General features: G+C 50.5%; 2 protein-coding genes and 1 long non-coding RNA gene across 4 annotated transcripts in view; 1 reads left to right on the top strand and 2 right to left on the bottom strand.

Moving 5' to 3' along the window:
* The window catches only part of TM9SF4 (transmembrane 9 superfamily member 4), a 47297-nt gene extending 43858 nt beyond the window's left edge, over positions 1 to 3439 (top strand). The window contains exon 18 of one of the 2 annotated variants that reach the window (XM_028524007.2): positions 1512 to 3431. In XM_028524007.2, coding sequence (XP_028379808.1) covers positions 1512 to 1661 — 150 coding nt within the window. In that variant the 3' untranslated portion in view covers positions 1662 to 3431. Of the gene's footprint in view, positions 1 to 1511 lie in introns of both variants that reach the window. The other variant, XM_036009693.1, reaches the window with a different exon arrangement.
* Positions 3440 to 4388: 949 nt separating this feature from the next.
* On the bottom strand, positions 4389 to 12056 carry LOC118496814. The gene is made up of 2 exons (XR_004899369.1): positions 9924 to 12056; positions 4389 to 5651 (listed from the first exon to the last, which is right to left on the bottom strand). It is a non-coding gene; the product is annotated as an uncharacterized LOC118496814 (long non-coding RNA).
* A 1005-nt stretch (positions 12057 to 13061) lies between these two features.
* LOC114506915 (putative testis-specific Y-encoded-like protein 3) lies at positions 13062 to 17515 on the bottom strand. Its single transcript, XM_028524846.2, has one exon. It carries the CDS (start codon positions 16342 to 16344, stop codon positions 15253 to 15255), a length of 1092 nt encoding a protein of 363 aa, XP_028380647.1. The 5' UTR covers positions 16345 to 17515; the 3' UTR covers positions 13062 to 15252.
* Positions 17516 to 18404: the final 889 nt, after the last annotated feature.

Genomic DNA, 18404 nt, shown 5'->3' on the forward strand with positions numbered 1-18404 from the left:
GCCAGCATCTTGGGTCGTCGGTGCTGTGCAACCACAGAGTAACGTGTGGGCACATGAAAGGGAGCCTGGCGTGTCACCCGACTTGGGCACATTCGCAGAGCTTTCTGTCCCCAAAAATGGCATGGGTGAATAATGATGCATGACACCAACAAAACAGGCCCCTGAGAGGAGGCTGGGCGCTCCGGCGGGCCCCTCCCCTCTGAGGCTAACACGGCAGACTTGGTCTCACCAGCCGCACTCTGGGTCCCCAGAACCGGAAAGCAGATGGTCCTCTGCTTGCAACCAGGGCATATTCCCAAACTAGGGTCATAGGTCGGTTGGTTGAAGCTTGGAATGTTCTTCCCCAAACAGATCGGGTTGGAAAGGGCTATAGGAATCATTTTGTGTGGTGCTGCACCCCTGCTTCCAGTGTGCTGACCATGCCCCTCTTTTCCAGTGATTCCATCCCTTTCCTGGTTTTACCACTGGATATACCACTGCCCTGTGCCCTACACCCACCTCCGTCACCCACACTCTATTTCCAGCCACAAGAAAGCTTATAAAAGGAGAGATGGGGCGTCAACCCTGAAAACATGGCCTTCACCCCAGTCTGAGACTTTGACCTCAGGGAGAAAGTCTCAAAACATTGGCGTTTATTGTTTTCTTGTGGGCTCTTGGCATTTTGTGACCATGTGTCCGCCCATGAGCCCTGGAACGGGCCCCACTCAGGCCCGTGTGTGCTGGGCTGGTCTTGATGCCAAGGTTCCAGCACAGCACAGATGCTGGGCCTCCCTGCCCAGGCATTTGCACTCTACAGAGCGCCCTAAGGTGGAATCCCTATGAAATGTTAACAGAAAGTGACAGAAGCGATTGAGGAAGAGAGAACCGTAGCCTGCACAGGCATATGGTGGCTCCCTGGTCCTTAGGCTGGGCATCTTAAACGCCTCTCTCCTCCCCCATTCCCTGTCTGCTGCTCCGGCCACCCGGGAGTGTCACTGTACTGTACTGGGGGCTGTGGAGGGTGAAGGAATGACACAGCTGCTGCTGTTCCCACCCGCTGCACTTTGGCCCTCACCTCTGCGGTTATACCTGTCTTCCAGTGAGCTCGTAGGCCCTTCCCTGGAAAGACTCCTTCCCCCTCTTACTCTAGCCAGAAATGGCCTAGGTGGGATGAACTAGGCCTTTGACTCCCAGCCCTTTGACCCCCCCCAGGTTCAAGTCCCAGCTCTTTCTACTTCCTAGCAGTGTATGACTGTGGGTGTTTAACTTCCTCGTGCCCTGTGCGTAACATGGACTGATAACCTGCCATGGTGGTCGTGAGAAGCCAAGGCAGTGCGTGGGCCTGGTATTGAAAAAGGTTCGCAGTGGCTGCAGGCCCCACCTTCCCCTCATTGCCCTCCTGGAGCAAGCCCCTCTCCTGCCAGGCTTCAGCTTCACCACGAGGTCGATGAGGAGGGGCAGGGGGGCAGTTGGCCGTGGCAGGCTGGCACTAAGTGTACACCCTTCTCTTCTCTCTCCCACCCGTGCCCCAGCTGGACATCGTTGAGTTCATTCCCTCTCTCCTCTACTTCGGCTACACTGCCCTCATGGTCCTGTCCTTCTGGCTCCTCACGGGCACCATTGGCTTCTATGCAGCCTACATGTTTGTCCGCAAGATCTACGCAGCTGTGAAGATAGACTGACGAGGGTGGGCACGGCCAGGCCTGCCCCGTCCACGGACAGGAAGCCACCTGCGTGGGGAGCTGCAGGCGCGCAAAATAAAGTAACGCCTGCTCGTTTGGAATGTAACTCCTGGCACAGTGTCCCTGGATCCTGGGGCTGGCTGCGTGGGGGCGGGAGGGCCTGTAGATATGTCTTGCGTTTTTCTTCATCATCTTATTCCAGTTTTGTGGGGGATAAGGTTATTTGTGGGTGGTTTTCTCTTCAGTGCTAAGAAAGTTCCCTCCAGCAGGAACTCTCGGACCTGTTCAGGTTTAGTTTTGATTAGGGGTTTTTCCTTAGTTCTTGTTTAAACAATGGATCCAGCATGGATAAACCCACTGAGACACCGGGTTTTGGTCACTGTCTCCACCTCAGTTTCTCAGGGCTGTTGGCCATCCCACAACTAACTGGAAGAGGAAGCACTGGGCCTTCGGGGCTTCGGTGAGGTTTCCGAGCCTCTCACCACCCATGCTCACCATTGGTGCCGCCGCGACAAGCACAGCTCTAGCCGGACACGCATCCTCAGTGCCATCCTGCCTCCACCAGCCACTTTCCTCCCTCTTCTCACCTCCCCAGCCTCCCCCCAGGGCTGCCCACGGCAGGGCTTCCGGCCAGGCCTCTGGGTCATCTTATCACCAGGAGCAAGCCCAGTCTTGGTTGCTACAAGGAGATCCCCGGAAGTACTGGGGAGCAGCAGGAATTTGCTGGACCAGAGAAGAGACTTGAAATGAACTGTGTTTGTGCCAAGAAACCCCGGATCTAGGGCCAGATATTTCCAGAGCCAAGCCAAGTACCCATGTGTCTGTCCGGGCTGAGGGTCCTAACCCCTCAGGGTTGCTCTGCCAGCCCCTTCCTCAGGGGGCTGCTGTTCTTTGCAAAGTGTGCTGGTGGCAGGGCCTCTCCTCCCCCACTCCCAGGGCAGAACAAGGCCTGGACCTCAGACCTCTTCCTTTAGGTGGCTGGGAAGAGGCCTTGCCTCCCTGATATCCCCCAGCCTCAGTGCCCATGCACAGCTCTTTTAGCCAAACCCATCACCCCCCCACCCCCTCCACCATCAGTTCTTGCCTCCTTTGGGGACACCCAGAAAACTGCTAGTGAGAAGAGAGATGGAAGGTAAGTTGTGTCATTTCTTCCCCAGTCCCCGGGAATAGGCGAGGACCCCGGTTTCCCCAAGTTAGAGGACGCTAACGTGGCAGGTCGGCTCCTTTGTCACCACACTTGGAGCCAGGCGCCCCCTACCCACTCAGTTCATGTCACACTTGCTCTTAAATTACAAGAGACCAAACCCACCCAGGGATTAGGGACTAAGTAATAGTCACTCACCCTTGCTCCAGCCCCTTTGGGGCCCCCACTGCAAGACAAAGTTCAGGATGCTGGTTAAGCTAGGAACACACTCTTCCCCCCTCCCCCCACCCAGATCCTTCCAGCGGTCCCCACCGGCCCCCAGTCAAGCCAGTGAACTTCTCAACCTTGCCTCACAGTCACGCCATGGTGCCACGTGGCAGCCACAAAGAATCAGGTTGCAGTAAAGGGAGCCCAAGCTGTAGAGAATGATAATGAAATCTTGTTTCTTCTAATCTTGGATTTTTTTTCCCTAAGAGAGTCTCTTTTTGGGGGGAGTAGGGAAATGGACTTCTAGTGAAGGATTCATGCATCATCGGTTTTTCTGACTTTTTAAATCATCGTCATTATTTTTAATTAAAAAATGCCTGTATGCCTTTTTTGGTCCAAATGTAAATAAATATGCCATTGTCCTGTTGTCGTGTTTCTTGAGTCTCTTGCAAGGGTTGGGGGTCTGAGGTGAGGCTGCTTCTCCAAACGGGCTGAGCTGAGTGGTTTCTCTGGAAGGCGTCCCACGTCAGGCTTCCCAGTGTCAAGGCCACTGCTGTTCCCCTGCCTCGTGCAAGTCCACAGCCTCTCCCATCTGCTCAGCCCCTGCATTGGGAACCATAAGCATCTGTGCCTCTGATCCCACAAGTAGGAACAAGGGAGCTTTGGTAGCAGTGAGGCCTGGTTTTAGATGCCCACCGTCTCCAGTGTATTACTACCAGCTCACTTCACTTCTCTGTCATGTATGACTCCTTCAACTGCAAGCAGTAGAACAGGTCAAATTGGCTTAAGCCTGAAGAGGAACTGATTGGCTCCTTAAGTCACCAGAAGGAGAGGAATGGTTTGGCCTCAGGTCTGCATAAATCCAGGGGCTTAGGGTTCTCCCTTCTTCCACTCTGCTGCTCTCTGGCCCATCAGGCCCACAGTCCAGAGTCTTCCCTGTGCGGAGGTAGGGAGGGCATGGCACACGTGGCTTTAGGTTTACATTAGCCGGTTTGGAAAGCCTGGGGAAAAAGACCTCTGCTTCCCATCTTGCATATATTTAATACAGATAAATCCCAGCAAAGGTCTCTGGCGGGCCCAGCTTGGATTACTGTTGGTACATCTTCGGCCAGTCACTACTAAATGCAGGGGAATAGAATACTATTAGGGGCTGCATACTCCAAGAGTATTGGCTGTGGTGAATTTCAGCCTCACCAGAGTCACTTGGAATGGGTGCTGGGGGAGGAGGACTTCCATAGGGAAGGGGTGTAAAGCAACAAAAACAACAGTTGTCTAACCCACTCCATCCCCTCCGATTCCAGCGCCTTGGTTGAATTGCTCTATTCCAGTTTCTTAAGGTAGAAGCTGAGGTCATGTATGTGAGGCCTTTTTTCCCCCCTAATATAAGTACTCAATTCTATAAATTGCTTCCTAAGTATTGCTGTAGCAACATCCCAGAAATTATGGTATGTGTTGTTTCATTGACATTCAGTTCAAGATACTTTCTAATATCTGATTTTATTTTTAAAAATCATGTGTTATTTACTTTCCAAGTATTGGGGGATTTTATTCTCAGGGATCTTTCTATTATTGATTCATAATAGAATTTGGGCCGAGACTTTGTATTGTACAATATGACTTAAACCTTTTGAATTTATTGAGATATTTGTTTGTGGCCCAGAATATGGTCTGTCTGGATAAGTATTCAATGTACACATGGAAAGAATAGGAGATCCTGCTGTTCTGAGTGGAGTATTCTGGAAATGTCAGGTCCGGCTGGTTAATAGTGTTGTTCGAGTCTGTTGTGTCCTTGCTGATTGTTGTGCTTGCTTGTTATATAAATGCTTGAAAGTAGGGTATTGAAATCTTGGATCATAATTGTAGGTTTGTGTATTTCTCATTGCAGTTTTGTTCTTGCTCGATGTATCTTGGAACTCTGTTAGGTACATACTATTTTTTGGATCAATTTATCCCTTGTAATAATAGTCTTTGCTCTGAAACCCACTTTGATATTAATGTGGCCAATCCCACTTGCTTTTGGTTAATGTTGGCACAGTATATCTTTTTCCACCCTTTTACTTTTAGCCTATTTGCGTTTTTATATTTAAAATGTGTTTCTTACAGCAGTGTAAAGTTTGGCTTTGCTTTTTAATCCAATTTTACAATCTCTGCTTTTTAATTGGAGTGTTTGGACAATTAAATTTAATAGGAATGTTGGTTTGGGTAGGTTTGTGTCTATCATCTTGCCAGTTATTTCCTATTCGTCCTATCTGTTGTTCGCTTTTTCCTCTTTTCCTGCCTTCTTTTGGGTAAATCAAGGACATTTTGCATTTTAATCTCCTTGGTTTATTGTCTATAACTTTTTGGATATTTTAGGGATTAATTTAGGCTTTACAACAGTATACTTCCATTTCTACAATGGAAGTACAATGGATGAGACCTTCCCAGCCTTTGTAATGTGGTTGTCATGTTTTTTACTTTCATATATGCTATAAACATCACAATATACTTTTGCTATCTTTATGTAAAGAATTGTCTTAAAGGAGTCGAAATACCAGGAACAAGTCTCACATACACGCACCCAGGCAGGCACCGTTCCCGCTGGTCTTCATTGCTTTGCATGTAGGCCCGGTTTCCATCTGGTATCCTTGTCCGTCTGCCTGAAAGACATTTTTTAACATTTCGTGTAATGAAGATCTGCTGTTGATGAGTTTTCCAGCTTCAATTTTACCTTCGTTAGTGAGAGATGGCGGGGGCGGGGCTGGGTACAGAATTCTAGGTTGACAGGTTTTTTTCTTTCCTAGTGCTTTAAAGATGTTACTCTAGTGTCTCGTCCCTGGAACCGCTTCCACAGCGGAGCTGATGTCCCCTCCTCACCCTCCGTCTGCGACAAGTCTTCTCTCCGACGGCTTGTTCTGTGTGGCCGGTTTTGAGCTATTGATTATGGATGCCGTGGCACAGCTTTCTTCACATTTCTTGTGTTTAAAGTACATTGAGCTTCTTGGAACTGTGTGTTTATTTTTTTCAGTGACTTTGGAAAGTTTTAGGCCATTATTTCTTCAAATATTTTTTCTGTTCTCCTGTCTCTCTCCGTTCAGCCATTCTGATTACTTATAAATTAGGCTGCTTGAAGTTGTTCCACCGCTGATGCTCTTTTTTAATTTTCTTTTTTAGAAAATTACTTTTTCTGTGTTTCACTTTGAATAGTTTCTATTGCTATGCCTTTAAATTCACTGGTCTTCTGCCATATGTACTCTGCCATTAATCACGTCCAGTGTGGTTTTCATCAGACATTGTCTTTGCCATCTCTAGAAATTTGATTTAGGTCTTCTTTTTTCTTTAAGACTTTATTAATTTTTTTAGAGAGAGGAGAAGGGAGGGAGAAAGAGAGGGAGAGAAACACCCATCAGTTGTCTTTCACACGCGCCCACCTGGTCTGCACGCAGGTGTGCGCCCTGACTGGGGAGTGAACGGGCGACCTTTCAGTTCACAGGCCGACACGCCACCCACTGAGCCACACTGGGTCTGTCTGCTTTTTTTCCCCGTATCCTCCCCATCTCTACTTAACTTTTTATTGGGTAAAATATACATACCATAAAATGTACCATTTTAAAGTGTACAACTTAGGGGCATTGTGTACATTCACAATGTTGTACGGCCTTCACAACTAGCCACCTCCAGAACTTGCCATCATCCCAAAACTGAAACTCAGTACTTGTGTAACTCTTCCTCTTCCCCCAGCCTCTGGCAAGCACTACTCTACTTTCTGTCTGTGCGAACTTGACTGCTCCAGTGGAATCGTACAGTACTTGTCCTTTTGTGCCTGGCTTGTTTTAGTCAGCATGTCTTCAGGGTTTGTCCATGTTGTAACGTGTCAGAATTTTATTCCTTTTTAAGACTTACTATTCCCTTGTATGTATGTACCACATTTGTTTATGCATCCACCAGTGGACATTCGAGTTGTCTTCACCTTTTGGCTGTTGTGGATGCTGCTGCTAGGAACATTGGTGTAGAAATATCTGTTCAGATCTCTGCTGTCAGTTATTTTGGGTGCATGCTTCAGTGTGAAACTGCTGGGCCATGTGGAAATTTCTATGCTTAATTTTTTGAGGAACCTCCATACTGTTTTTATAGAGTGGCTGTACCATTTTGCATTCCTACCAGCAATGCACGAAAGTTGCAGTTTCTCTGCATCCTTGTCAATACTTGTTATTTTTACCCTGGCTGGTGTGGTTCAGTGGCTTGAGTGCCAGCCTGACGATCAAAAGGTTGCTGGTTCGATTCCCAGTTAGGACACATTCCTGGGTTGTGGGCCAGGTACCCAGCTGGGGGCATGTGTGATGCAACCAATTGATTTATCTCTCATATGTTACTTTTCCTCTCTTTTTCACTCCCGTCCCTGCTCTCGAAAAGTAAATAAATAGCCCTGGCTGGCATAGCTCAGTGGATTGAGCACGGGCCTGTGAACCAAAGGGCCGTCAGTTTGATTCCCAGTCAGAGCACATGTCTGGGTAGCAGGCCAGGTCCCCAGTTGGGGGTGTGTGAGGGGCAACCACACATTGATGTTTCTCTCCCTCTTTCTCCTTCCCTTCCCCCCCTCTAAAAATAAATAAGGTCTTTTTAAAAAATACTTATTTTCTGTTTTTTTAAATAATACCCATTCCAGTAAATGGAAAGCGGTGTCCTGTGTTTTGGATCTGTGTTGGTGATTAGAGCTGGTGAGCATCTTTTCATATGCGTATTGGCCGTTTGTGTGTCTGCTTTGGAGTAATGTCTGTTCCGGTCCTTTGCCCTTTTGTAAATTGAGGTGTGTCTTTTGCTTTTGTTACTGAGTTATAGAAGTTCTTTATATATCCTGGATATTAATTCCTTATCAGATACAAAATTTGCAGTATTTTATCCCATTCTGTGGGTTGCCTGTTCATTCTGTCGATAGCGTCCTTTGATGAAATTTTGAAGACTCCCATTTCTGTTTATTTTGTTGCCTCTGCTTTTGGTGTTATAGCTGATAATCCATTGCCAAGCCAATGTCATGAAGCTCTTCCCCTGTTTTCTTCCAAGATTTTATAGTTTTAGGCGTTACATTTAAGTCTTTTGATCTAATTTAACTTTTGTATATAGTATAAGGTAAGGGTTCGACTTTATTCTTTTCTTTTTTATTCATTGATTCTAGAGAGAAAAGAAAGGAGGGGGAGAGAGAGAGAAACATCAATTTGTTGGTCCACTTATTGTTGCATTCATTGGTTAACTCTTGTCTGTGCCCTGGTCAGGGATTGGACCCAAGACCTTGGAGAATTGGAACGACTCTCTAACCAGCATAGCTCTCCAGCCAGAGCCGAGTTTGTTCATTTCTATTTAGAAATGCAGTTTCCCAGCATCACTTGTTGAAAAGTCTGCCCTTTCTCCTTTGGTTCCGGCTCCTTTGTCAAAAATTATTTGACCATATATGTGAGGCGTTTTAAAGCTGTGGAATACAATTATAACCTTTAATGTTCTTATCTGCTCATTTGTACCTCTGGTTTTGATTGCTTATTTTCCTCATTGTGGATTTTATTGCTTATTATGACTTTATAAGCCTGACAGTCTTTGCTTGGATGCCAGGTGTGAGTTTTACCTTGTTAAGTGCTGAATGTGTTTGTAATCCTGGAAATCCTCTTGAGCTTTTTTCTGGGACAGTTAAGTTGCTGGAAACAGTTTAATCTTGTTGGATCTTGCTCATGAGATTTTCTCAGGCAATTTCAGAGCAGTGCTCATTCTAGGGCTAATTATTAGCCACTACCGAAGCAAGACCTTTCTAAGTATTCTCAGTACCCCACGATGCTGTCCCCAGTGCCGCGGCTGGTGGGAAGAGACACTATTCTAGTCTCTTTAACCCTCCTGATGGTCTTTGCCTGCCCTCAGAGAGTTCCCCCCCCCCCCCCCCCCAGGCTTGTGCCCATCAGTCTTCTGATGAAGACTCAAGGGGACCCTCTGCAGATCTCCGGGGGTTCCCTCTGTGCAGCTCTCATTCCCTGGCTTTCTGTCCTAGGTACTCACCCCTTGGTCTGCCCAGACTCTCATCTCCATCCGCAGCTCACTGCGGCCCTGGGCTCACTGCCGTCCTCCCTCCTTGTGCCGCAGCCCGAAGACTCCCCCAGGGCGGGAAGCCGGGGCGGTCACAGCACTCCTCTTGCTTGTTTCCTGTCTTTCAGGGATCACTGTCCTTTACTGGTCAGTGTCCAGAGCTTTGAAAAACACTGTTTCATGTGTCTGGTCTGGCTGCTTTTCTGCTTGCTTCAGGTGGATGCATATGATCCTTGTCATTCCATCTTGGCTGAAAGCAGCAGTCTCTGCTGCCAGCTTTTTCACCTGTACGATCACAAGCCTCTGTGAAGGACTGTGTGAGTTCTGTTAAGTGAAAGGGTCCCTCGCACAGTAGGTGCTCAATCAGCTATTCCCTCCTCACCCACCAAAGGGGAGTCTAAAGGGCCTGGCGCCTGGGAATCTTAGCTTGCCAGTGACTTGTCTGGATTTAAGGAACTCTCCAAGACCAGAAACCTTGCTGTTGGACCTATGCTGGCCCCGAAGTCAGTACCCTCTGACCCTGAGGACCACTGCAGCATGAAAGTGCCATCTTGGGGGTCCCCTAGAAGGGCTGAATTGTGCCTGCGAGCTCCCAGAGATGACAGTGTCAGTTACCCCACTAGACGTTGTGGGCAGACGCCCATTTCACCCCCGAGGCTTGGTCCGAGCAAGTCATGGTCCCGTGTTCCCTGAGTGGACGTGTCACCCCATTCTAGCCAATTGGATGCAAGACGCTGCAAGTCTAGAGTTGCTTCTAGAAAGGGTTTCCTCCGTTTTACAGGTGTCATGGGAAGACACAATGAGGCTTCTCTGGAGTTGCCATACACTAAAGTGACTCTTGGGGCTACTGCCACCATGTCGGTAGCAACCTGAGGGTGGACAACGGGAAGGACGGCAGATTAGAGAAGGCGCAAGTCCTTGAAAACATCACTCTGAGCTGCTGAATCAAACTGCCCCAAAGCCCATCTTGCCTGGATGTTCACATAAAAAAAAAAAGGAGAGAAAGAAAGAAAAGAAAAAGAAACATCTTGTTTAAGTCCAAGTTTCCGTTAGATACAATCAGAAAATCAAAAGTATTGTCACTGAGCCAGCCAGCTGGAGGGCTGTGTGGAGCAGAAGATGTCTTAAAGGGACATTTTCCTCCTGCTAAGGAACTCCAAGTTCTCCTTTAGAGGAGAAACTGGCTGAGAGCTGTCCAAAGACATGCCCAAGGCCCCGCCATGGGGAACCAGGAGCATGCAAGCCCGTCAGCCTCTCCGCCGGTGCCTGCTCCACCACAGCCCCTGCCCATGAGATCCCGGGTCAGCCCTGACGCTGGGGGCCTCAAAGGCCACCAGCCCAAATCAATGTTTAGTTCCGCTGCTGAGCAAGAGCAAGCAGACACCAGAGAACTCCTTTAACTTTTGTGCTGAAATCATGTCCATGGAGGAAAATATCAAAAGTTCCCCAAGATGTAATCAGCAGTTACAGGTAACAATGAATTGCTATTTTTCTTACTGTGAAAAGAACTTGTCCAAAAAGTCCTCCTCGGGCCAACAGGGCAGACCTCTCAGAGCAGAGATGAGAAAAACGCTGACGTCAAGGCTCGTGTTTGCTCTCCACACCAGAGCAGGGAGCCCCTCCTCACCCTGGCCTTCCTCCGTTCTGTGAGCATGTAAGCCAAGTGGCCGTCTCTCAGTAGAAGGGACTGAGAGCGACGTTGCTGCAACCCCGGAGACTGCCCGGAAAAGAGCTGCCTTGGGCCACACAGAGTTCCCATCTCTAGAGGCAGTCTTCTCCTCGCCCACCTGGAAGGCCCTCCCGAACCTCAAGGATGTAAAGCATTCATTCATTCCACAGCTTCTGAGCCCTGCGCTGTGCCGGGTGCTATTCTAGGGGAGGGGTGTTCTGCAGTGAACAAAACAAAGTCCCCATGAGTGCAGAGAAACAGGCGGATAAATAAATACACAATATAATGTCAGATGGTTGTGAGTGCTATAACAAAATCCAAATCAGAGAAAGGGCTTAAGGAGAGTGACGGGGTGTTTTTTAGAAAGGATGGTCAGGGAAGGCTTCCCTGAAGAGACAAAATTGCAACAGACGAGCTTAGAACTTATTGAGTCGAGAAGCCGGCCGTGCAAGTATGTAGAGAAGGTTCCAAGTGGCGAGAAGAGCAAGCAAGGTCTTGACACAGATTTGAAGACCGGCAGAAGGCTGGTGTCAGTGGAAGGAGAGGCATGGGAGAGGAGGTGCCGAGGCCAGAGGACAAGGGCCAGGCAGGGTCTTGCAGGCCATGAGCACGCTCTCTTTTCCTCTTACTTGCTGTCAGACTGGTTGCAGGGCTGGGAGCAGGGGAGGGGCGTGGCCTGACAGATTTCCTCTCTGGCTGCTGTATCCTTGTCAGGCCCTGGCCCAGAGGGAGTGCTCACTAAATGTCAGCAGTTGCTATCACTGTTTTCAGCCTCGTGGAACTCTTGAGCTAGCTGGGGACAGACACCTGAATAGGGTCATCCTGCAACCCCAGTGCTTCGAACAGAGGGGGCGCTAAGATGTACAGGTAAACAAATGAGTGACTCATGCTCCAGACGCGTGGCTGGGCTGTACCCTTGCCCAGGTCAGTCAGTGTGAAGGAAGCATGCCCATGGTCATGCCACAGAAAGGTCTGGCAAGCACCCGTTTTGGTGAGCACCCTTGTCTTGGGCCTAAGGACAGGCAGGATGCAGCTTGGCCTATATTTGGGCTGCAGGAACCAAAGTGCACCTGCCAACCACCAGGTAGGTACAGGGCAGGCAAACCACATGGGGCAGCAGCTTCCAGGACCACCGGGATGCTCTGAAGCTCAACCTGATTCCCCTAGGATCATCAAGAACAGGTGTTTGGCACAAGAGAAACCCAGAGGGTACAGCCCACCCAGGCACTGGTGTCCAAAATTCAGGTTCTATGCACTACTTGGGAGGTGGCAGAGATCGTGGGTTAGGGCAATCAAGGAGGGCCTCCTGGAAGCTGGGCAGGATTCAAACTGAAGACACCACAGAGCTGCTATCGTCTCCCCTGGCCTCCAGCTGCCCTGTGCGCTCTCCCACCTCTGAGCCACATTGATCCTTCCCATCGTTAGCCTTAGTTTTTGCATTCAGTTTCTATTTCCAGAAAATGGCCTTAAACTACCCACCTAGCCTTGCCTCTGCCAAACAGCCACACCCAGGGCACACGCTGTGCCCTGAACACATCACACATCGTTTATCTCAGGGCCTTCGGTCACGCTGTTGACTGTCAGGAACTCCCTTCTCCAGCCCCACTTTCTTTCTAAACCACTTACTGCCCACTCTTCAAAGCCCAGCCTCAGTGTCCAACTTCTCAGAACTTCCCACCCTCTGGTCACCATCATGCGCCGTTAGGATGAGCTGCGTGCCCAGCTAGACTTACTTGGGTTCTGTCTCTGGGGCGGCCATTATGTGCCAGTTAGTCCTCTTGTCCCAGTGTAATTATTAGTCGTGTCCCTTTCACTCGCAGCTGTGTTCCTGCTAGATGACAAGTTATAAGGTCACCCTTCATCACCTCCACCCTCCTCTGCCCAGCTGAACCCCTCGGGTGGGAACCACGTTGTCAGAACCCGGCACAACGCTCCGACACACGTGAGCAGTCATTCACGCTCAGTGATTTTGAGGTGCATGTGGGGAAAAGTGACAGACTGATAGGGAAGGGGAGAAGAGACGAAAAGGGGGAGAGGTTGACTTCAGACAGCCTGGGCGGGGAGGCCTCTGAAGTGTGTGAGGCCTGGAAGACCTGAGGGAGCCAGAGGAGAGGGTATCTGCCGAAAGCTCCAGAGGGAATGCGAGTGCAAAACCCCGAGGCTGGAACGGGCTTGGTATCATTCAAGGAGCAGACAGGCACGTGTCGGGGATGGAGGGGCCACTGATGGGCCATGTCGGCAAGGACCAGAAAGCACTGAGCTTTGTCGGCCACGGCAAGGAATTTGAATTTTTTTCTTCTGCCAATGGGAGGTTTTGGAGAGGGAGTAACATGATCTCAGTTATTTTTTCCCCCAGAGTGAAAGGGTTTTATTTTTTTCACCATGCATACAGAAGACAAAAGTGCTGTGAATCCTATCCTGACTGGACAAAGCCACATCACGAATATTTGTTTAGAAGCAGAGATACCGATACAGTGATGTTGGTTACAGCACGGCACCTGGAGCACAGAATCATCAAAACCATCAGAGTTACAGGTTTCCCTTGGGAGGTTATCCTCACAACACAGTAACGATACAAACCACCATATTCAAACTATTTCTAAGTACAGGGTTATGTTATCAGGCCACAACAATTTGATAACAATCATGAATAGCCACATAAGTGCCCAAATGGCATCAAAAAATTACAGTGACATTCTTGTAAATGTTCTTAACTAAAAGCAACAAGCAGGCCTTGTCACCTCAATTTCCCCAGTAAAAATGGAGAAGGGGATACACAGATTCTTGCTTACAAGCAGTGAAATGAAAAACAGCATTAACTTTCCACAAACACAAGCTTTTACCTGGATGGAGAGAATCTGCAAAGATGCAGTGTTCTGTTGATAGTTCTTAAAACACATATTGGTGAATGAAAAAAAGGTGGGAAGAGTCAGAGCTCTCTTCCTTCCACTCCACCAGCTCTCAGGCATCCCCGCCTCACCAGCTGGCTCTGCTTCTCCCCCCCCCAAGAGCACATCCCCCATTAGTTTGTTTCAAGGCCTCCCCAAGTACAGAGAAGACAAGGCCTTTCGTGGGAAGGGGACTGGGTATTGTCACCCCTAAAATAAGATGGAAATGGCCACGAAAGCCTAGGGAGGGGAACCGGGTTGCAGGGAGCGGTGCAACTAAGCTCTTGTACCTACAGGATCCTAGGATGGGCACTGGACCTGGTAGAAGGAAGAGTTGGGCTAAAGTTAGTCTAAAAGAACACAGCAGAAACAAAACAATGAACGATCCCTACCCCCGGGGCCCCTACCTCCTGGTCTCCCTGTTGAACAGCCCTGTACTGTTCCCCTTTGAAGATTCTAGACCTTGCTGAAAGGGGAAGGGCATGGGAGCAGAGGGGATAAAGAGAGGCAAATTAAACAAGAAAGCCTGTCTCCTCAACTGTTTATAAAAAAAAACAAAAACCTTGCTTCTTCCGTTGTTTATTTCTGAGCTGTCACTTTAAAGAAAATGAAGAGATGTGAGTTCTGGGAAGGTGTAGGCTCCTAGACCAGAAACACCCCTTCCCCAGCAGCCTAAGAACAAACTGAAGTCCAGGGGGAGATGGACTCTGTAGGAGTCCAGTGACCAGGGCTCAGGAAGGTACGCTTCTGGAACAGACCCAGTCATTGCCCCTGCCTTGAGCCCATGCCCAGAAATGCCAGCACAGCAGTTCCTGGGGATATGGGGGGCCTTGTGCATTTACAGGTGGTCAACCTGGGTCCACTGACAGTTCTTGAGGTCCTTATAGACCTGGGAGCAGGCAAAAGGGCTGGTGGCAACCTCAGGAAAACTCAAGAGAAGGATGATAGCCAGACATCGGTAAAGTAGAGAGCACAGGCCTACACAGATAGCAGGCTGTGAAGCAGGACCCACACAGGTGACATCAGCGTGATCACAAAGAATGTGTTGCCCACTGCCTCACATCCTTGACCTCACCCATACGCAACAGCCATCTGCATCTGTGTGCCCATTTTACCAGATGTCCCACAGTCCGTAGCTTGGGTGTCCCACCTCCAGTGGGGTAGCTTGGCCCGTCATCCTGAAGCTCTGAGGCCCTAGAATGTCCAAGTGCAGTTGACCGCTAGCACAGTGCACCCACGTCATCGTGGGTGATGAGACGCAGCTGGCCACAGCCAATGTGCAGAGCCAGCACAAATATGAGCCCAGCGTGTTGTGGCCTTGAAGAGGCACTGGTCCTTCCAGCAATGACTCGTGGGCGCCATCTCAGAAATGGGTGGGGAGGCCATGATCAAAGGTGGGCCCGGAAGATGACGGCAGTACATGTCTGCAGCGCTGGGTGGTGGGAAGGACACTGTGGCCTGTGACTCCTGTGATGCACAAAGGCCACATGGAAACAGAACTACGTCATGAAGGCCTCCAGACGGTCCGCTGTGACCGCTGAATGTCCAGAGGGGCCAGAGTGCCACTGCTGGCCTAAGCAGAGGTCCACAGGAAGTAGAAGGGAGTCTTATGTAGGTAGAAGCCAGGTCCCAGGGCAGGGCTTAGCCAGACTGGAACCCATAGGGCCTTGAAGGGGGCTCTGTGGGCCACCGTGCTAGGCCTCTCCTGGCTCTGTGGGGCCTATCCCCCAGCAGGTAGTACTGCAGGGGGTTGGGCCACAGGTCCTCTTTAATAATCTGGGCAACCATGTCAGGCTCTGGGAGGCTGTGCTGTGAGAACCAGCTGAAGAAGCTGCGGACGGTCTCTCGGTTCCTGTGTACCAGAGCTGGGGGTTCCTGGCCCCGGTGCCATCGGATGCGAGTTGCGATAGACACCACCCGGCCTGAGGATCTGCATTCATATTCCTTCACGATCACCTTGTTCCGGAAGTAGGGATTGCTCCAAAAGCGGAACTTGAACTTGCAGCCGGTCCTGGCATGCCTGAGCTCCCTCACCTCTAAATTCATCAGGTAGCAGAGCATGTCTTCATCTCGAGGGCTGATCAGGGCTGACAGCTGCGGGTGGTTCAGGAAGGCGGTGACCCAGAAGCCGGGAATATTCTGGATGATGAAGCTCCTACGGGCTAGGTGCAAGCGGTGCATACGCCCAAACCTGCGCTCCAGCTGCAGGTAGGCCCTGTCTGCCTGGGCACTCACAGCCTCCAGCTCCCACTGGATGGCCTCCAGTGGGTCCACAACTGGGCCATCAAGGTTTAGGGGCCCAGGGCCGTCCTGCCCCTCCGCTCCCACCTCCAGCTTCTCCTCCTCTACCAGCTTCTCAGCCACCTCCATCTCCTCGCCCACCTGCTGCTTTTGCACCTCCCCCTCCTCCGAGAAGATGGCGCCCTTCTCAATCGTCATTTCCTCGGCCTTCTCCGGGGTTTCAGCCTGGGCCCCCGACCCCACTGCGCCACAGGTTTCTGGGGCCTCGCCCCCAGAAAGGCCGTTTTCCAGGGTAGGATGAGTCGCCAAAGAGGACGCTCCCCGGAGCCCCAGGACAGGCAGGGCGGTCCTCGGGCCGTCTGAGAGGTCGGGGTGCCCACATCCCCCTTCTCGGGCCCAAGCCGCCGGGGCCGGGCGCGAGCCCCCCTCCCGTGCGAGGCCCGGCGGCAGGCGCGCGGCGGTTTCCAGGACCCCCTCACCCTCGTCCGCCATCACCTGCGGAAGCCTCTGGCCTGAAGGGACTCGGGGTGCGCGGGCAACACGGAGGGTTCCGTGAGAGGGGCAGCTCTGCGGCTGGCGGCGGTGGCGCCGTGAATGTGAGGCGGGGAGGCAGTCTCCTCCGGGGCGCGCTCCGCCCCTCGTGCCCCCTCATTCCGGATGTGATTCACTAGGGTCGCTCGGCTGCGGGAGGCGAGGGGCCCGGAGGTCTGGCGGAGGAGCTGGGAGCTTCCCGGTGGGGAGCCTGGCAGAACGGGCTCCAGATTAATAGGGCGCTGGCAGTTAAGTGCAGGGGTGTACCAAGCAAGGAGCAGTTCAGAGCAGGCACCAGGGATGATCAGGCCCAACCCCTGTCACAGACAGAACGATCACAGCTCCCATGCCAGGTGATTACTGTTCCCGCATCTGAGGTGGGCCGATGGGAGTCTCCCTGTGCCCACAGTCATCTGCGGCTTTGGGGCAGCTGTAGGACAGCTGCAGCTTTGCTCTGGGTAAAGGAGGCATATGCATAGGGGCTTGAGAGGTGTCCCCTGCAATGACTAGCCAGACTCCAACTGGGAGCCGCAGTTGATGGTAATTAACCGGCACACAGAGGTGCTCAGAATATGTGAAGAAAGGAGAGACAAGGTCAGAAGGATCTGGGGCAGGGGAAGATTTCAAATACTGCCAACCAGGGAGCAAAGCGCATCACCTGGTTTCCCCCAAACCAGCTGGGTCCTTCTGAGCTGGTAGGCTGAAAGGTAGATACTTTGCCCTAGGCCCAGCAGCTTCCCCCTGGCTCTGCACCAGACATTTCACAAATGTGAACTTGAATCTGAGGTGCACAGTCAGTCTGTGTTTGGATAGGTGAGAGACTGGAGGGACCAGCCCTTGCAGCTGGGATTCTACAAATGCATCTTCATTCCTGTGGTCTTAGCTTCTAAACTTGTGGCCTGTGGGGGTCAGTACCCCTATACCCCTGTTCTGCCTGGAAATCCTTGCCACCTCCTCCAGAAAGCCTTCAGCTTCCTCTGGCTCAATGGATAAGAGAGCTCTGAGCCCCCAGACCCATCCAATGGCATGCACCCTCTAGAGGCCAAGGTGGATTCCTGTGGGGCCCTACCCAGAGATCTGACCCACTGGGATGGACAGTGAACATTAGTCAAGTAAATGGAAGGCCAAAGAGATGAAGGGCTAGCCCACTGCCTTTAAAAAAAAAAAAAGAAAGAAAGAAAAAAAACACCTGTTACATTAACACTTGTTAATGCCCCATGGATTCCTGGGCTGGAATCCAGGTGTGTACTGGATAGTGGCTCCAGACCACTGGAAAGCAAGCTCAGCCTGAGCCCTAGGTGGGAGGATCTGAGCACAAGGGGCGCAGGATGGTGATAACTACCTCTACGAGAGACTGTCCAAGCCATGTCAACCTTTCAGCAGTTTGTCTGAAACTAATGCGTAGGCACAAATCTGGGCAAGGTCAGGGCCTAGCTCGGCCACTTACCATCTGTGCATTGTGGGCAGTGGATGACATGTTTCTTGGACAATCAGCATCTGTTCCTCTTCCCAATAGTACCCCAAGTTTCCTTTGAGAAGCCAATTTTCCCATCTCAGCCCTGTCATCACTGGCTTATAGTGACTGGTTTGGGGATAGCACAGGACCCCATTAAGACATACTAAGACAGGAGATACTTACTGGGGCTTCTGTGTATAAAAGCGCTGCTCTCTCCCGAGAGCCTATAAAGATTCCTTTTCTCCCTGGTCAGCTCTGTGAAAGTGACAACTCTGGAATCATAGCAGAATTCTACTACACAAAGAGACGAGCCACTTTGTCAGCCCTGAAGATGAAGTCGCAACTGCATGAGATGGGGCAGGGAGAACTCGGAATGCTAATGCCAGCCATTTAATTGCTGGGCCAATGCTAACCTAAAGACTAAAGCAACATCTGGCATTTTCAGTTACATGAAACTTCATTAAGCCGATTTGATTTTTCTGATCCCTGCATCCAGGATTAAGTGATAGTATGATGCCACTTACCTCAAAGGCATCCTGTTAGTTCTTTTATTTCAAAGTACAAA

This window comes from Phyllostomus discolor, chromosome 9, assembly GCF_004126475.2.
Source record: "Phyllostomus discolor isolate MPI-MPIP mPhyDis1 chromosome 9, mPhyDis1.pri.v3, whole genome shotgun sequence".
Lineage (NCBI taxonomy): Eukaryota > Metazoa > Chordata > Mammalia > Chiroptera > Phyllostomidae > Phyllostomus > Phyllostomus discolor.

What these genes read in the sequence shown, in the direction of transcription:
- LOC114506915 (XM_028524846.2), bottom strand. Translation starts at nt 16,344, where the DNA reads ATGGCGGACGAGGGTGAGGGGGTCCTGGAAACCGCCGCGCGCCTGCCG.